The sequence below is a fragment of the Entelurus aequoreus genome, linkage group LG12 (genome assembly GCF_033978785.1).
Source record: "Entelurus aequoreus isolate RoL-2023_Sb linkage group LG12, RoL_Eaeq_v1.1, whole genome shotgun sequence".
NCBI lineage: Eukaryota > Metazoa > Chordata > Actinopteri > Syngnathiformes > Syngnathidae > Entelurus > Entelurus aequoreus.
The window spans coordinates 44739492-44755873 of NC_084742.1; the positions used below are offsets into that span (position 1 = coordinate 44739492).

General features: G+C 39.3%; 1 protein-coding gene across 1 annotated transcript in view; it reads left to right on the top strand.

The window, feature by feature from the left end:
• The first annotated feature begins 4253 nt into the window (after window positions 1-4253).
• Window positions 4254-16382, top strand: part of LOC133662250 (1-phosphatidylinositol 4,5-bisphosphate phosphodiesterase beta-3-like) — a 112099-nt gene continuing 99970 nt past the window's right edge. Inside the window, 1 exon segment of the mRNA XM_062066076.1 lies at window positions 4254-4842. Coding sequence (XP_061922060.1) covers window positions 4744-4842 — 99 coding nt within the window. The 5' untranslated portion in view covers window positions 4254-4743.

The following is a 16382-nucleotide window of genomic DNA, read 5'->3' on the forward strand; positions in this document are numbered from 1 at the left end:
GTCTCTGTCAAACACAAGAAAGGGGAACGTAACCCTTTTGAATAGTTTTTACCTCAGTTTCTTACGGTTTGTTGAGTTAGCACTGGATTGATACATGGACATAACAAGGGAGGTATTTGATACGTAGAAGAGTTTACATGTTGTGTTTTTTGTTCAGTCCCAGAAAGACTGTGACTTAAAGTTGAATCCTGGCTTTGTAGATACACTGAGACCAAGTCTAAGCTCATTGTGTTTTTGAAGCTGCACCAATTTCCTCAGAATTTTCAACAAACTTGAAGTTAAAGTACCTCTGATAGTCACACACACACTAGGTGTGTTGAAATTATCCTCTGCATTTGACCCATCCCCTTGTTCCACCCCCTCGGAAGTGAGAGGAGCAGTGAGCAGCAGCGGTGGCCGCGCTCGGGAATCACTTCGGTGATTTAACCCCCAATTCCAACCCTTGATGCTGAGTGCCAAGCAGGGAGGCAACGGGTCCCATTTTTATAGTCTTTGGTATGACTCGGCCGGGGTTTGAACTCACGACCTCCCGACCTCAGGGCGGACACTCTAACCACAAGGGCACAGTGTTTTGTCCAGAGGATCAGTTGTGATTTGTACGTTTCCATCATATGCTTGTTCTATTTTTGGCCAATGTAAAACAAAGAAAACAACCTGGAGTTGTCTTTATTTTGAAGTAGAGATGTCCGATAATATCGGACTGCCGATATTATCGGCCGATAAATGCTTTAAAATGTAATATCGGAAATTATCGGTATTGGTTTCAAAAAGTAAAATGTATGACTTTTTAAAACGCCCCTGTGTACACGGATGTAGGGAGTAGTACAGAGCGCCAATAAACCTTAAAGGCACTGCCTTTGCGTGCCGACACACACAAGTGAATGCAAGCCATACTTGGTCATCAGCCATACAGGTCACACTGAGGGTGGCCGTATAAACAACTTTAACACTGTTACAAATATGCACCACACTGTGAACCCACACCAAACAAGAATGACAAACACAATTCGGGAGAACATCTGCACCGTAACACAACATAAACACAACAGAACAAATACCCACAACCCCTTGCAGCACTAACTCTTCCAGGGCGCTACAATATACACCCCCCGCTACCCCTCCGCCCACCTCAACACCATCCACCCGCCCAACCCTACCCACCTCAACCTCCTCATGCTCTCTCAGGGAGAGCATGTCCCAAATCCCAAGCTGCTGTTTTGAGGCATGTTAAAAAAAATTATGCACTTTGTGACTTCAATAATAAATATGGCAGTTCCATGTTGGCATTTTTTTCCATAACTTGAGTTGATTTATTTTGGAAAACCTTGTTACATTGTTTAATGCATCCAGCGGGGCATCACAACAAAATTAGGCATAATAATGTGTTAATTCCACGACTGTATATATCGGTATTGGTTGATATCGGAATCGGTAATTAAGAGTTGGACAATATCGGAATATCGGAGATCGGCAGAAAAGCCATTATCAGACATCTCTATTTTGAAGTTATCATCAATCAATCATCAATCAAAGTTTATTTACATAGCCCTAAATCACGAGTGTCTCAAAGGGCTGCACAAGCCACAAAGACATCCTCGGCTCAGATCCCACGTCAGTGCTAGGAAAAAGTCAACCCAATGGGCTTCAATGAGATACCTTGGAGGGGACCGCAGATGTGGGGCCCCCCGGGCACCGGTGAAATGGACGTCGAGTGGATCTAGCATAATATTGTGAGAGTCCAGTCCATAGTGGGGCCAGCAGGGGATCATCTTGAGTGGAGACAAGTCAGCAGCGCATAGACGTCCCCAACTGATGCACAGATGAGTGGTCCTGACTTTGAACAGCTATCGCCTCATCTGTGGCCACCTAATCTGTGCCAAGGTGGGGCAGAGCAGAAAAGAGACGGTAGATCAACTGGTCCAAAAGGGGGGTCTTTTTAAAGGCTAGAGCAGGGGTGCTCATTACGTCGATCGCGAGCTACCGGTCGATCGCGGAGGGTGTGTCAGTCGATCGCCAGCCAGGCATTAAAAAAATAGTCCTAAAAATGAGCGATCATAAATCTTCACTATGACGTCACTTTCGTCACATGATTGACATTCACGGCACCTGAGATGACGCTGGCTGCTGCCAGCTCATTATTAAGAAAAAAATTACCGACAGGAAGGCGAGAAACACTTTTTATTTCAACAGACTCTAGCGCCGTACCTGTCGTCAAAACTCCAAAGACCGACTGCACAGTTGCACAATAAAAGCTCTGCTTCATCCTGCCTGCGCTAACAAAATAAGAGTCTCAGAAAGCTGGCGTGCACAAGCTAGCAAGCTACGGAGTTTGCCGCCAATGTATTTCTTGTAAAGTGTATACAAAGGAGTACGGAAGCTGGACAAATAAGATGCCAAAAACCAACCACTTTCATGTGGTATTGGACAGAAAGGAGGACTTTTTTTCTCCTCCATTTGGAAAATGCGGATGTTATCAGCACCACTGTCTGATTCCTATCAATGCAAGTCATCAGAATCAGGTAATACACCAACTTATATTCTTGTCTTCATGAAAGAAAGGAGTTTATATGTGTTAAACATGCTTGCATTATCTTCAAACACCTTTAATTTGTTAACAATATTAACTATATGTGATAAACATGCTTGTATCATTTTTAAACACCTTTAACTTGTTAACAATATTAACTATATATGTTAAACATGTTTGCATTATCTTTAAACACCTTTAACTTATTAACAATATTAACTATATGTGTTAAACATGCTTGTATTATCATTAAACACCTTTAACTTGTTAACAATATTAACTATATGTGTTGAACATGCTTGTATTATCATTAAACACCTTTAACTTGTTAACAATATTAACTATATGTGTTAAACATGTTTGCATTATCTTTAAACACCTTTAACTTGTTAACAATATTAACTATATGTATTAAACATTCTTGTATTATCATTAAACACCTTTAATTTATTAACAATATTAACTATATATGTTAAACATGCTTGTATTATCATCAAACACCTTTAACTTGTTAACAATATCAACTATATGTGTTAAACATGCTTGTATCATCATTAAACACCTTTAACTTGTTAACAATATTAACTATATGTGTTAAACATGCTTGTATTATCATTAAACACCTTTAACTTGTTAACAATATTAACTATATGTGTTAAACATGCTTGCATTATCATTAAACACCTTTAACTTGTTAACAATATTAACTATATGTGTTAAACATGCTTGCATAATCTTTAAACACCTTTAACTTGTTAACAATATTAACTATATGTATTAAACATTCTTGTATTATCATTAAACACCTTTAATTTATTAACAATATTAACTATATGTGTTAAACATGCTTGTATTATCTTTAAACACCTTCAACTTTTTAACAATATTAACTATATGTATTAAACATTCTTGTATTATCATTAAACACCTTTAACTTGTTAACAAAAACATATATTTAATAAATAAGTAAATATAAATTATATATATGAATGCGGTAGATCCCTGCGACTTGATCAATTGAAAAGTAGCTCGCCTGCTGAAAAAGTGTGAGCACCCCTGGGCTAGAGCAGTGGTTCTCAACCTTTTTTCAGTGATGTACCCCCTGTGAACATTTTTTTAAATTCAAGTACCCCCTAATCAGAGCAAAGCATTTTTGGTTGAAAAAAAGAGGTAAAGAAGTAAAATACAGCACTATGTCATCAGTTTCTGATTTATTAAATTGTATAACAGTGCAAAATATTGCTCATTTGTAGTGGTCTTTCTTGAACTATTTGGAAAAAAAGGTATAAAAATGACTAAAAACTTGTTGAAAAATAAACAAGTGATTCAATTACAAATAAAGATTTCTACACATAGAAGTAATGCTTCTACTGATCATGCCATGATTTTACCATTATGGTCCACTTGGGACTGGATTTCCCTCCGTGCAACCCCTGATCTAAATAAATAAATATATATATATATTTTTTTTAAAGAAGAAAGCGTGACGTCATATCAGGGCATTTCCCCCCTCTAAAGAAAGCCTCATTGAGGACTTTTATGACAGCAGATAAAAAAGAAAGCACATTTTCATGCAGTCAATGACACTTCAGGGGCCACAAAAGGGAGGGGGGGGGGGGGGGTAAAAAAAAAGAAAAGAAGCCACGCCCCTTTTTAAAGAAAACTTCTCGACTTCTATCTCTTTTTTTTTTTTTTCGTTTTTCTCAAGGCCCACAGAAAACATGCTGGGAGGAGAGACGAGGGAGGAGGACCTGAGACGAGAGAGGGAGGGAGTGAAAGGGCCGAGCAGATGGGAGGAAGGAAGGAAAGGATCTCTCCGTAGGGCTCAAGTGCGCGATTAAAGGATCCCGCACAAATAAACAGAGCGGGTCAAGCCCCCCCCACCACTCCCACCACCACCCCGCAATAAAACTTGGGACTTGTGTGCGCGCCCCCGCGGCGTGGCGTGGACGCGCCCGGAGCAGCGGAGTGCGGTCCTTGGTTCTCGTCGTCATGTTCCTCCGCCAGTGACTTGTGGCCCGCAGGACTCGGCAGCACCCACCCTCCTCCCTCCGAGGCGCTCCCCGGAAGAGTCGCGACAGCCCCGTGGGTCGCAGGCGGAGGAGGAAGCGAAGACGAAAGCGGCAATTCTCCCCCCTCCTCCACTCCACCCTCCGAGGACAGCCGCACGCCTTAGCCGCGGTTGAGGCGTTGGCACCGGGCAGAGTAACCTCACCATGGCCGGGGCCAAGCCAGGAGTCCACGCGTTGCAACTCAAACCCGTGTCCGTCCACGAGGCGCTAAAGAAGGGCGGGAAGTTCATCAAATGGGACGAGGTGAGCTTTATCTCGACTTTGTGTGCGTGGATGTGTTTGGCAGATCCACCAGTGGGTGTCCGCGGGGGTTCGTGACACGGCAGGCCCGACAAAAGTCTTCTTGTGTGGGGCGTGATGTGCAGGTGTGCGAACCTCCATTATTGGCAAGCGTGTGCGTGTTTTAATCAGTTCCGCGACTAGAAAGTTCCCCGACAGTTGCCAGGAGGCAAGGCAGCACAACTTGGTGTGTTCCGTTCTTGTTGAGCCGGTTCTACTCCGGCTCATGTTGGCTCCACATGACAGCCCTTCTGCCTTTCCGAACCACTTGTGTAACCGCCTACTCACCTGAGAGGGGTGGGGTACACCTGCGCACCATGACGTCATGCACTGATTTGCTGGACAGGCATCAATCAAAATATGTTGTGATTGATTGCATCATACTGAGATATATATATATATATATATATATATATATATATATATATATATATATATATATATATATATATACATATAATTAGGGCTTTCATTCGATTCGATTCAATATCGATTCTTGGGGTCACGATTCGATTCAAAATCGATTTTTTTTTTTCAATTCAACACGATTCTCGATTCAAAAAAGATTTTTCCCCGATTCAATTCAATACATAGGATTTCAGCAGGATCTACCCCAGTCTGCTGACATGCAAGCAGAGTAGTAGATTTTTGTAAAAAGCTTTTATATTTGTAAAGGACAATGTTTTATCAACTGATTGCAATAATGTAAATTTGTTTTAACTATTAAATGAACCAAAAATATGACTTATTTTATCTTTGTGAAAATATTGGACACAGTGTGTTGTCAAGCTTATGAGATGTGATGCAAGTGTAAGCCACTTGGACACTATTGTTCTTTTTTTTAATTTTTTTTATAAATGTCTAACGATAATGTCTGAGGGATTTTTAATCACTGCTATGTTGAAATTGTAACTAATATTGATACTGTTGTTGATGATATTCATTTTTGTTTCACTACTTTTGGTTTGTTCTGTGTCGTGTTTGTGTCTCCTCTCAATTGCTCTGTTTATTGCAGTTTGGTTTTGGAATTGGATTGCATTGTTATGGTATTGCTGTGTGTTGTTTTGTTGGATTGATTAATTAAAAAAAAAAAAAAACAATTAAAAAAAAAAAGTTATTTTAAAAAAGAGAATCGATTCTGAATCGCACAACGTGAGAATCGGGATTCAAATTCGAATCTATTTTTCCCACACCCCTAATATATATATATATATATATATATATATATATATATATATATATATATATATATATATATATATATATATATATATATATATATATATATATATATATATATATATATATATATATATATATATATATATATATATAATAGTGTTGTCCCGATACCAATATATTTCGGTACTTTTCCGTACTTTTTGATACTTTTCTAAATAAAGGGCACCACAAAAAATGCCATTATTGGTTTTATTTTATCAAAAAATCTGAGGGTACATTAAACATCCATCCATCCATCCATCCATCCATCCATCCATCCATCCATCCATCCATCCATCCATCCATCCATCCATCCATCTTCTTCCGCTTATCTGAGGTTGGGTCGCGGGGGCAGCAGCCTAAACAGGGAAGCCCAGACTTCCCTCTCCCCAGCCACTTCGTCCAGCTCTTCCCGGGGGATCCCGAGGCGTTCCCAGGCCAGCCGGGAGACATATACTTCCCAACGTGTCCTGGGTCTTCCCCGTGGCCTCCTACCGGTCGGACGTGCCCTAAACACCTCCCTAGGGAGGCGTTCGGGTGTTATCCTGACCAGATGCCCGAACCACCTCATCTGGCTCCTCTCGATGTGGAGGAGCAGCGGCTTTACGTTGAGTTCCCCCCGGATGGCAGAGCTTCTCACCCTATCTCTAAGGGAGAGCCGCACCACCTGGCAGAGGAAACTCATTTTGGCCGCTTGTACCCGTGATCTTGTCCTTTCGGTCATAACCCAAAGCTCCTGACCATAGGTGAGGATGGGAACGTAGATCGACCGGTAAATTGAGAGCTTTGCCTTCCGGCTCAGCTCCTTCTTCACCACAACGGATCGATACAGTGTCCGCATTACTGAAGACGCCGCACCGATCTGCCTGTCGATCTCACGATCCACTCTTCCCTCACTCGTGAACAAGACTCCGAGGTACTTGAACTCCTCCACTTGGGGCATTAAACATATGTTTCTTATTGCAAGTTTGTCCTTGAATAAAATATAGAACAGACGAGACAACTTGTCTTTTATTAGTAAGTAAACAAACAAAGGCTCCTAATTTAGTCTGCTGACATATGCAGTAACATATTGTGTCGTTTCTCATTCTATTATTTTGTCAAAATTATTAAGGACAAGTGGTAGAAAATGAATTATTAATCCACTTGTTAATTTACTGTTGATTTCTGCTTACTTTCTCTTTTAACATGTTCTATCTACACTTCTGTTAAAATGTAATAATCACTTATTCTTCTGTTGTTTGGATGCTTTACATTAGTTTTGGATGATACCACAAAATTGGGTGTCAATCCGATACCAAGTCGATCCAGGATCAGACATTGGTCATATTCAAAGTCCTCATGTGTCCAGGGACATATTTCCTGCGTTTATAAACATAATATACATTTTAAAAAGAACAAAAGAAGATGTTGTGATGCTAAAAAATATCGACGTAATCATAGTAGCATCGACTAGATATGCTCCTGTACTTGGTATCATTACAGTGGATGTCAGGTGTAGATCCACCAATGGCGTTTGTTTACATTTTGACACTGGTGTGCTACGGTGTGTAGTGAAGCATGTTTAACTATTCCTCGTCCTGCAGGGATGATACTTGTAAGGAACTTAATTTGTCGCCATGGAGACAAGGATTAGTGATTTAGAAGTAGCTAGAACACTGCTGACAGCGGCTGTACTTTAGCCGCGAGCTCGCTAGCCATGTCTTAAAGCATGTCTTCCCGAGGGCGTTTCAGTAACACCACTTTTATCGTTAGTTTTTAAGCCGAAATGCATCCGTTCTCCCTTTTCTGTCTCCACACTGTGTCTGCTTGTAAGTACTCCGTGATTGTGCGCTACTGAGCATGCTCCTCTGCACGTAAAACCAGCAATGACACGACGTGACGACGACGGGGGTATGGTGGACCGGTACTTTTCACAGGCGGTATAGTACCGAATATGATTCATTAGTATCGCGGTACCATACTAACACCGGTATACCGTACAACCCGCTTGTCCCTTACTATATATATACATATATATATATATATATATATATATATATATATATATATATATATATATATATATATATATATATATATATATATATATATATATAATATTTATTTATTTATTTATTGAAAATAGTTATCTTTGTAAATGTCCCTTTTTGGATACAACACATGTATTAGTACTGTATTGTTAGTGTGGCAACCTTGGCATGTGCCCATTTTCGTGCATAAGTGTGTGTGTCGAGGTCATTTTGCAAGGCAGGCTTCTACGCGGACAACTGAAGTGTGTGTGTGTGTGGCCGTCAATGATTAACTGGGCTGCTGACTGATAGGCTCAAACTACAAGTCCTAACCTCCCTGTCTTCCGTTTACAACTGGGGTGTGTGTGTGTGTGTGTGTGTGTGTGTGTGTGTGTGTGTGTGTGTGTGTGTGTGTGTGTGTGTGTGTGTGTGTGTGTGTGTGTGTGTGTGTGTGTGTGTGTGTGTGTCTGTGTGTGTGTGTGTGTGTGTGTGTGTGTGTGTGTGTGTGTGTGTGTGTGTGTGGGAATATAGACTTAAAACACATTATGTAAAGACGTTATGGCACCATAAAATGTTTTTTCCACTTGCTATCATGTCTTCTTGGTGACAGAAAGCAGGTCGCGCAGTTGTTGATTCTGATAAACACACGCAACATAGTGTTCGTAGAATTACTTTAAAAAAGTAATTAATTATAGTTACTCGTTACTTTACCCAAAAGTAGTTGCATTACTAACGGAATTACTCTTTAATAAATAAAAGTAATTACCGTATTTTTCGGAGTATAAATCGCACCGGAGTATAAGTCGCACCTGCCGAAAATGCATAATAAAGAAGGAAAAAAACATATATAAGTCGCACTGGAGTATAAGTCGCATTTTTTGGGGACATTTATTAGATAAAACCCAACACCAAGAATAGACATTTGAAAGGCAATTTAAAATAAAGAATAGTGAACAACAGACTGAATAAGTGTACGTTATATGACGCATAAATAACCAACTGAGTACGTGCCTGGTATGTTAACGTAACATATTATGGTAAGAGTCATTCAAATAACTATAACATATAGAACATGCTATACGTTTACCAAACAATCTGTCACTACTAATCGCTAAATCCCATGAAATCTTATACGTCTAGTCTCTTACGTGAATGAGCTAAATAATATTATTTGGCGTTACTTTAAAAAAAAAAACTTCAAATATCTGGCATATGCAGTTGAGCGATGTTTCATGAGAGCTGTGTGTCTTTTTGTGCAGGGTTCCTTTTCTTCTTTTCACCAGATTTCCACTATATAAATACTAGGGCTGCAACTAACGATTAATTTAATAATCGATTAATATGTCGATTATTACTTTGATTAATCGATTAATAATCGGATAAAAGAGACAAACTACATTTCTATCCTTTCCAGTATTTTATTGGAAAAAAAACAGCATACTGGCACCATGTTGTGGACATTGGGGGTTCAGCATACACCAATAATAACACAGAAATGTAACTCATCAGAACTGAATCAGATATTGTACACGTTTCTGTTGTGAATAATAAAAGATTCATTTTAGGCTGCCTCTGAATAATAGCATGAAATATTCCAGCACCTTCATAACGTTTAGTTACACTAAAGCGTCACTCAAATCTAAATAGATTTATATAGCTTTATCGGCCCGGCTACATTGATCCATTATGAAACCAACCTGAGATATTTCTGTCCGTTACGTTTATTTCGAAATTGGTAACCGTGCGTTTTCTTTCTCAAAATGGAGTCAAATGTGCCGGAGACACATTATCAGCCCCGCGTTGCAACAAAGGCATAACTAACGTTACTCACAAAAAAGCTGAACTCATGAATGCTTGTTGCCACTATGGACTTAAAAAGTTACGTACTGTGAGTTCCTCCCTTCATCCATGGCTCCAACATGTTTCCTTTTCAGGTGCTCCTGAAGCAATGTTGTACTTCCGTGCCATTCTGCAGGAAACGGTCTTCTTTGAAGTCTTTAAAGTGAAGTGTTCCCACACTTTTGACGACTTAGGTCGTACACTTTTCTCCATTGAAGCAATAACCTCAAGATGTTTCTCCGCTAAACTATCGGTAGTGTTTTCCTGCGCCATTTTTTAAAATTTTCCAGCAAAGGAAACGCCGTCGTCACGTGAGCTGCACCTGACACATCATTGGCTAGCTTACGCCACCTCATGAGACGTAGCCTCACCGCCGCCCTGGCGCTGTTTTGTACTGTTTTTGTACTTATTTTGATTATTGTTTCTCAGCTGTTTGTAAATGTTGCAGTTTATAAATAAGGGTTTATAAAAAAAACAACAACAAAAAAATTACCAAAAAAAAAAAAAAAAAAGCCTCCGCGCATGCGCATAGCATAGTTCCAACGAATCGATGACTAAATTCATCGCCAACTATTTTGGTAATCGATTTTAATCGATTTAATCGATTAGTTGTTGCAGCCCTAATATATACAGTACAGGCCAAAAGTTTGGACACTCCTTCTCATCCGTCGCGTTTTCTTTATTTTCATGACTATTTACATTGTAGATTGTCACTGAAGGCATCAAAACTATGAATGAACACATGTGGAGTTATGTACTTAACAAAAAAAGGTGAAATACCTGAAAACATATATTCTAGTTTCTTCAAAATAGCCCCCCTTTACTCTGATTACTTTTTCGCACAATCTTGGCGTTCTCTCGATGAGCGTCAAGAGGTAGTCACCTGAAATGGTTTTTACTTCACAGGTGCGCTTTGAAGCTCATCGAGAGAATGCCGAGAGTGTGCAAAGCAGTAATCCGAGCAAAGGGTGGCTATTTTGAAGAAACTAGAATATAAAACATGTTTTCAGTTATTTCACTTTTTTTTTGTTAAGTACATAACTCCACATGTGTTCATTCATAGTTTTGATGCCTTCAGTGACAATCTAAAATGTAAATAGTCATGAAAATAAAGAAAACACATTGAAATGAGAACGTGTGTCCAAACTTTTGGCCTGTACTGTATGTGGTGGTGGGAGCGTGGTTCGGGGCGTAAAGGGGGCGTGGTCAATCATTATAATCATCACATTCATGACATCATGATTAATTTGATAGGCAATGATGCATATTATCATCTTTAAAAATGCTAACCAAATGTTTTATGTACATTTAAAATATATATTGGTAACAATATATACATTGTTTTGCGCCGTTATATGTTGCTGCCTATTGTAAAAGGTAACACAGGCAACACTATATTCTGCCCTTCCTGAATGTTGGAAATTAGTTTGCCAACAATATAAACAGTTGTTTGAATTAGAGGTGCAAAAAATAACTTGGGGTGGTTTACTTATATTCTCCACAAATGATACATACACATGAAGTGCATATACATGTAGGAATCATTTTAAATTAATAATACAGTTTGGAATAAACTGGAAAAAAACTCAATACAATTAATTCAGGCAGAAGGTTGGCTCTCATGCCATTAGCTTAAAGGGGCTGTTTGCAACTTGCTCACAGTTTCATTTTTCAAAGCAGAAAATTATGTATATCAAGAACCCCATTGGCTAGCGTGTGTTATCATGAGTGGCGCAACAGAACACATTTGTGTTAAAACGGTCTATATTAGTGTTGCCCCGATACCAATATTTTGGTACCGGTATTGGTATCAAAATGTATTTCGATACTTTTCGGTTATTTTTGATACTTTTCTAAATAAAGGGGACCACAAAAAATTGCATTATTGGCTTTTCTATTGCAAGTTTGCACTTTGCATTGTTGGCTTTATTTTAACAAAAAATCTTAGGGTACATTAATCATGTTTCTTATTGCAAGTTTGTCCTTAAATAAAATAGTTTTAACATACTAGACAACTTGTCTTTTAGTAGTAAGTAAGCAAACAAAGGCTCCTAATTTAGCTGCTGACATTAGCAGTAACACATTGTGTCATTTTCCATTCTATTATTTTGTAAAAATTATTGAAGACAAGTGGTAGAAAATGTATTATTAATCTATGTGTTAATTGACTGTTAATATCTGCTTATTTTCTCTTTTAACATGTTCTATCTACACTTCTGTTAAAATGTAACAATCACTTATTCTTCTGTTGATTGATACTTTACATTAGTTTTGGATGATACTACACATTTAGGTATCAATCCGATACCAAGTCGTTACAGGATCATATACTAGTCATATTCAAAGTCCTCATGTGTCCAGAGACATATTTCCTGACTTTATAAACATATGATTTAAAAAAACCCCCAAAAAAACATATTTTGTGATGCTAAAAAATATCGATGTAATCATAGTAGTATCGACTAGATACGCTCCTGTACTTGGTATCATTACAGTGGCTGTCAGGTGTAGATTCACCCATGGCGTTTGTTTACATTTTGACGCCGGTGAGCTACGGTGTGTAGTGAAGCATGTTTAGCTATTCCTCGTCCTGCAGGGATGATACTTGTAAGAAACTTACTTTATTTGTCGCCATGTAGACAAGGATTAGTGATTTAGAAGTAGCTACAACACTGCAGACTGCGGCTGTACTTTAGCCGCTAGCTCGCTAGCCATGTCTTAAAGCACCTCTTCCTTAGGGCGTTTCAGTGTTATAACTTCACCTTTATTGTTAGTTTTTAAGCCAAAATGGGTCCGTTCTCCCTTTTCTGTCAACACACTGTGTCTGTTTGTAAGTACTCCGTGATTGTGCACTGTCGAACATGCTTTTCTGCTCGTATTACCAGCAATGACACGAAGTGATGACGGGGGGGGGGGGACCAGTTCTTTTTAGAGGTGGTATAGTACCGAATATGATTCATTAGTATCGCGGTACTATACCAATACCGGTATACCGTACAACCATAGTCTATATTTTTCACTGTTACTAAGTTTGTGGAGTGAAGCTTTTTACCGGCTCGATACAAATGATTGGTGTACCGCGGCCACTCACCCTATCTCGTCAACACATATGCGCAGAGAGCGTGTGCACACATACAAAAAGCAGTCCGAAAGAAGCAATGAACAATTTACAGTCATGTTATTGTTATGACAGAATATACATTCAATGGCAGCTAACACTATCAAAATAGCTATTATTAGCAAACAACACCCAAAGCTAATACACGTGCATTCGGATTGCAAGTTTGTTATTTCAGTCATTGATTTGTTGTTTATTGTTGCCTCGTAGTAGTAGTAGTAGGAGTGCAGTGTTTCCCATAAACTGCCAAGATACCTGTGGCGGTGGGGGCGTGGCTATGGGCGTGGTCACCATCACATCATCGAGTTATTTGCATAATTTACTACAATGATATGATTTTCTCTAAAAAGGCTCAAAAAATGTAAACTTACTAATTAATAATAACAGTTTTGTTTTAAACGTCCATCCATCCATCCATCCATCCATCCATCCATCCATCCATCCATCCATTTTACAATATAATTACAACACTTTATGTACATATTTATATACAGATTTGAACAATAAATTATTCACTGAAATATATTTATTAATTGTGGTTCTTACAAAAAATATATCTTATAAAATATAAAAGCTAAAATGTCTCTTAAAGCTCTGCCCCTTTAATTAGTGCATACTAAATAATTTAACTTTAGCCTATTACTACAACCATATTATTTACCAGCAACATAAAGTGAAACAGAGGCACAGGTGTCCTGCCACAGTCAGTAACAAATAAACAGAAAACAGTAGTGTTCAAATACAAATAAGGCAACAAGAGAAGTATCCTACACTTCTCTTTTGTAAAGTAAATCTGAACAGCCTATATGGGCATCTACATCAACTATATGATTTGCCTGAGAAGCTGGAAAGGACAAAAAAAAAAATATATATATATATATATATTTAAAAAAAAAAAAATTTGTGGCGGACGTAATTCTTTCGTGGCGGGCCGCCACAAATAAATGAATGTGTGGGAAACACTGGAGTGCATGTCTGTGTGTGCTTGCACTTAGCCTGCATGTTGTTTGCTGTGTGATGTTGCCTCTTCTTATTTAATAGCAAGTTAATTTTAGTGTGGTGTTGGTTGGTGCTTTCATTAGTAAAGTTACTCATTGCGTTGAACTCTCTGTGCTTCCGACACTTCTGTCTTGTTGACATACCACGACATCATCGGTAACGGCGCTGTAACTTACTTAAAACTAATTAATTACATTACTTGTTACTAGTAAATGTAAGTTATGTAAAGCCGTTTTTCCTAACACTGGGCGGGACTAGCAAAGTTAGTTGTAACCACGACCTTTGACTGCTTTCCAGTCACGGCATCCACAATTTCCACCAGAAGCACACGGTGTAAAGCCAGTACTTGAGACTTTCTTATTTTGTGTGACACTTGTAGCTAGAAGCGGTAAACAAACACACAATCCTTCCTTATTTACAGTCGTCATATGATGTGCTCGCTTGCTTCAACTCACTGTGTGTGTGTGTGTGTGCGTGTGTGCGTGTGTGCGTGTGTGCGTGTGTGTGTGTGTGTGTGTGTGTGAGTGTGTGAGTGTGTGAGTGTGTGAGTGTGTGTGTGTGTGAGTGTGTGTGTGTGTGTGTGTGTGTGTGAAGGCATTTGTGTGTCTGTGGACGTGAACATGGACATCGGTTGGTCTTGAGCATATTGGAACAATGAGCCAGAAGAAGCCTCTTGTCACGCGAGCCTACAACCGCCATGTCCTTTTGATTTCCTCCCTCCCGCACACACTCGCGCTCTCTGTCCGCTTCGCCATTGGAATTCCCAGCAAACGCTGATGATTAAGCGTGCAAAGATACACAGAGACGCATGCATTCTTCTTGCGCATCGACAAGAGCCAGAATCAATAAAATAAAATGGAAAAAAAATAACTTGGAGTTGAGATGAAATGCTGCCAATGAAGCGCCGTTGCGACATCGTTATTTAAAGTTGTTAAAGCTTCACAAACGCATAAACATGAAAGCTCTGGGGGCTTCTTGATGGACACTTTTATGCCCTGGGAACTTGTGATAGGCATTTTTCCAAAATACCTCTTAACTTTGATTAAGGCCCAAATGACAACGATGCCTTTTAGGCATGTTTTAGTACAACGCGCTTCTCTTTTTACTACATTTAGGCCCCTTCTACACTAAGCTGGATAAGGTTATCCAGGGTAAATCTCACGTAACCTTATACGTGTCCACACACAACAATGCCACCGTTTAAGACACCCTCCCACCTCGGTCCGCCGGCACAATGCGACCTAGTACGCATGCGCGAAAAAATGCGCGCGTCATAGTTACCTCTGACCTGGAAGTGTATCCTTACCCTGTGTTTCAATGTAGACTATTATAACATGTCTTTTATCAGTAAACCTTGCTGGTCTCACTATCAGCAGCTGTTAGACTATTGTAGTGAATCACACCTGAGCCATCATACATGAATCATATCTTTAATGGACGTGTGGAAGTAAACAATGTGATAAAGAACATTTTACAACAACCAACAACAGTGCTTGTAGGCTGAAATTGGCGGTCATTATTGACGGCCACAACCACTTCATGGCTTCACAATAGTTAGGGAGTACAAAACTAGACGTTGAGTAATCGCTCGGCATACATCGCGAACAATAACTAATAGTCTGCAGTGTTTCACCCAGAAAATGTGTTAGTTAAAGGCCTACTGAAATGATTTTTTTTTTATTTAAACGGGAATAGCAGATCCATTCTATGTGTCATACTTGATCATTTCGCGATATTGCCATATTTTTGCTGAAAGGATTTAGTAGAGAAAATCGACGATAAAGTTCGCAACTTTTGCTCGCTGATAAAAAAAAGCCTTGCCTGTACCGGAAGTAGCGTGACGTCACAGGAGCTAGTATTCCTCACAATTCCCCATTGTTTACAATGGAGCGAGAGAGATTCGGACCGAGAAAGTGACGATTACCCCATTAATTTGAGCGAGGATGAACGATTCGTAGATGAGGAACGTTACAGTGAAGGACTTGAGAGGCAGTGATGGACCTATCTTTTTTCGCTCTGACCGTAACTTAGGTACAAGCTGGCTCATTGGATTCCACACTCTCCTTTTTCTATTGTGGATCACGGATTTGTATTTTAAACCACCTCGGATACTACATCCTCTTGAAAATGAGAGTCGAGCACGCGAAATGGACATTTAAAGTGACTTTTATCTCCAAGACAATACATCGGTGACACACTTAGCTACTGAGCTAACGTGATAGCATCGTTCTCAAATGAAGATAGAAACAAAATAAATAAACCCCTGACTGGAAGGATAGACAGAAGACCAACAATGCTATTAAACCATGTACATG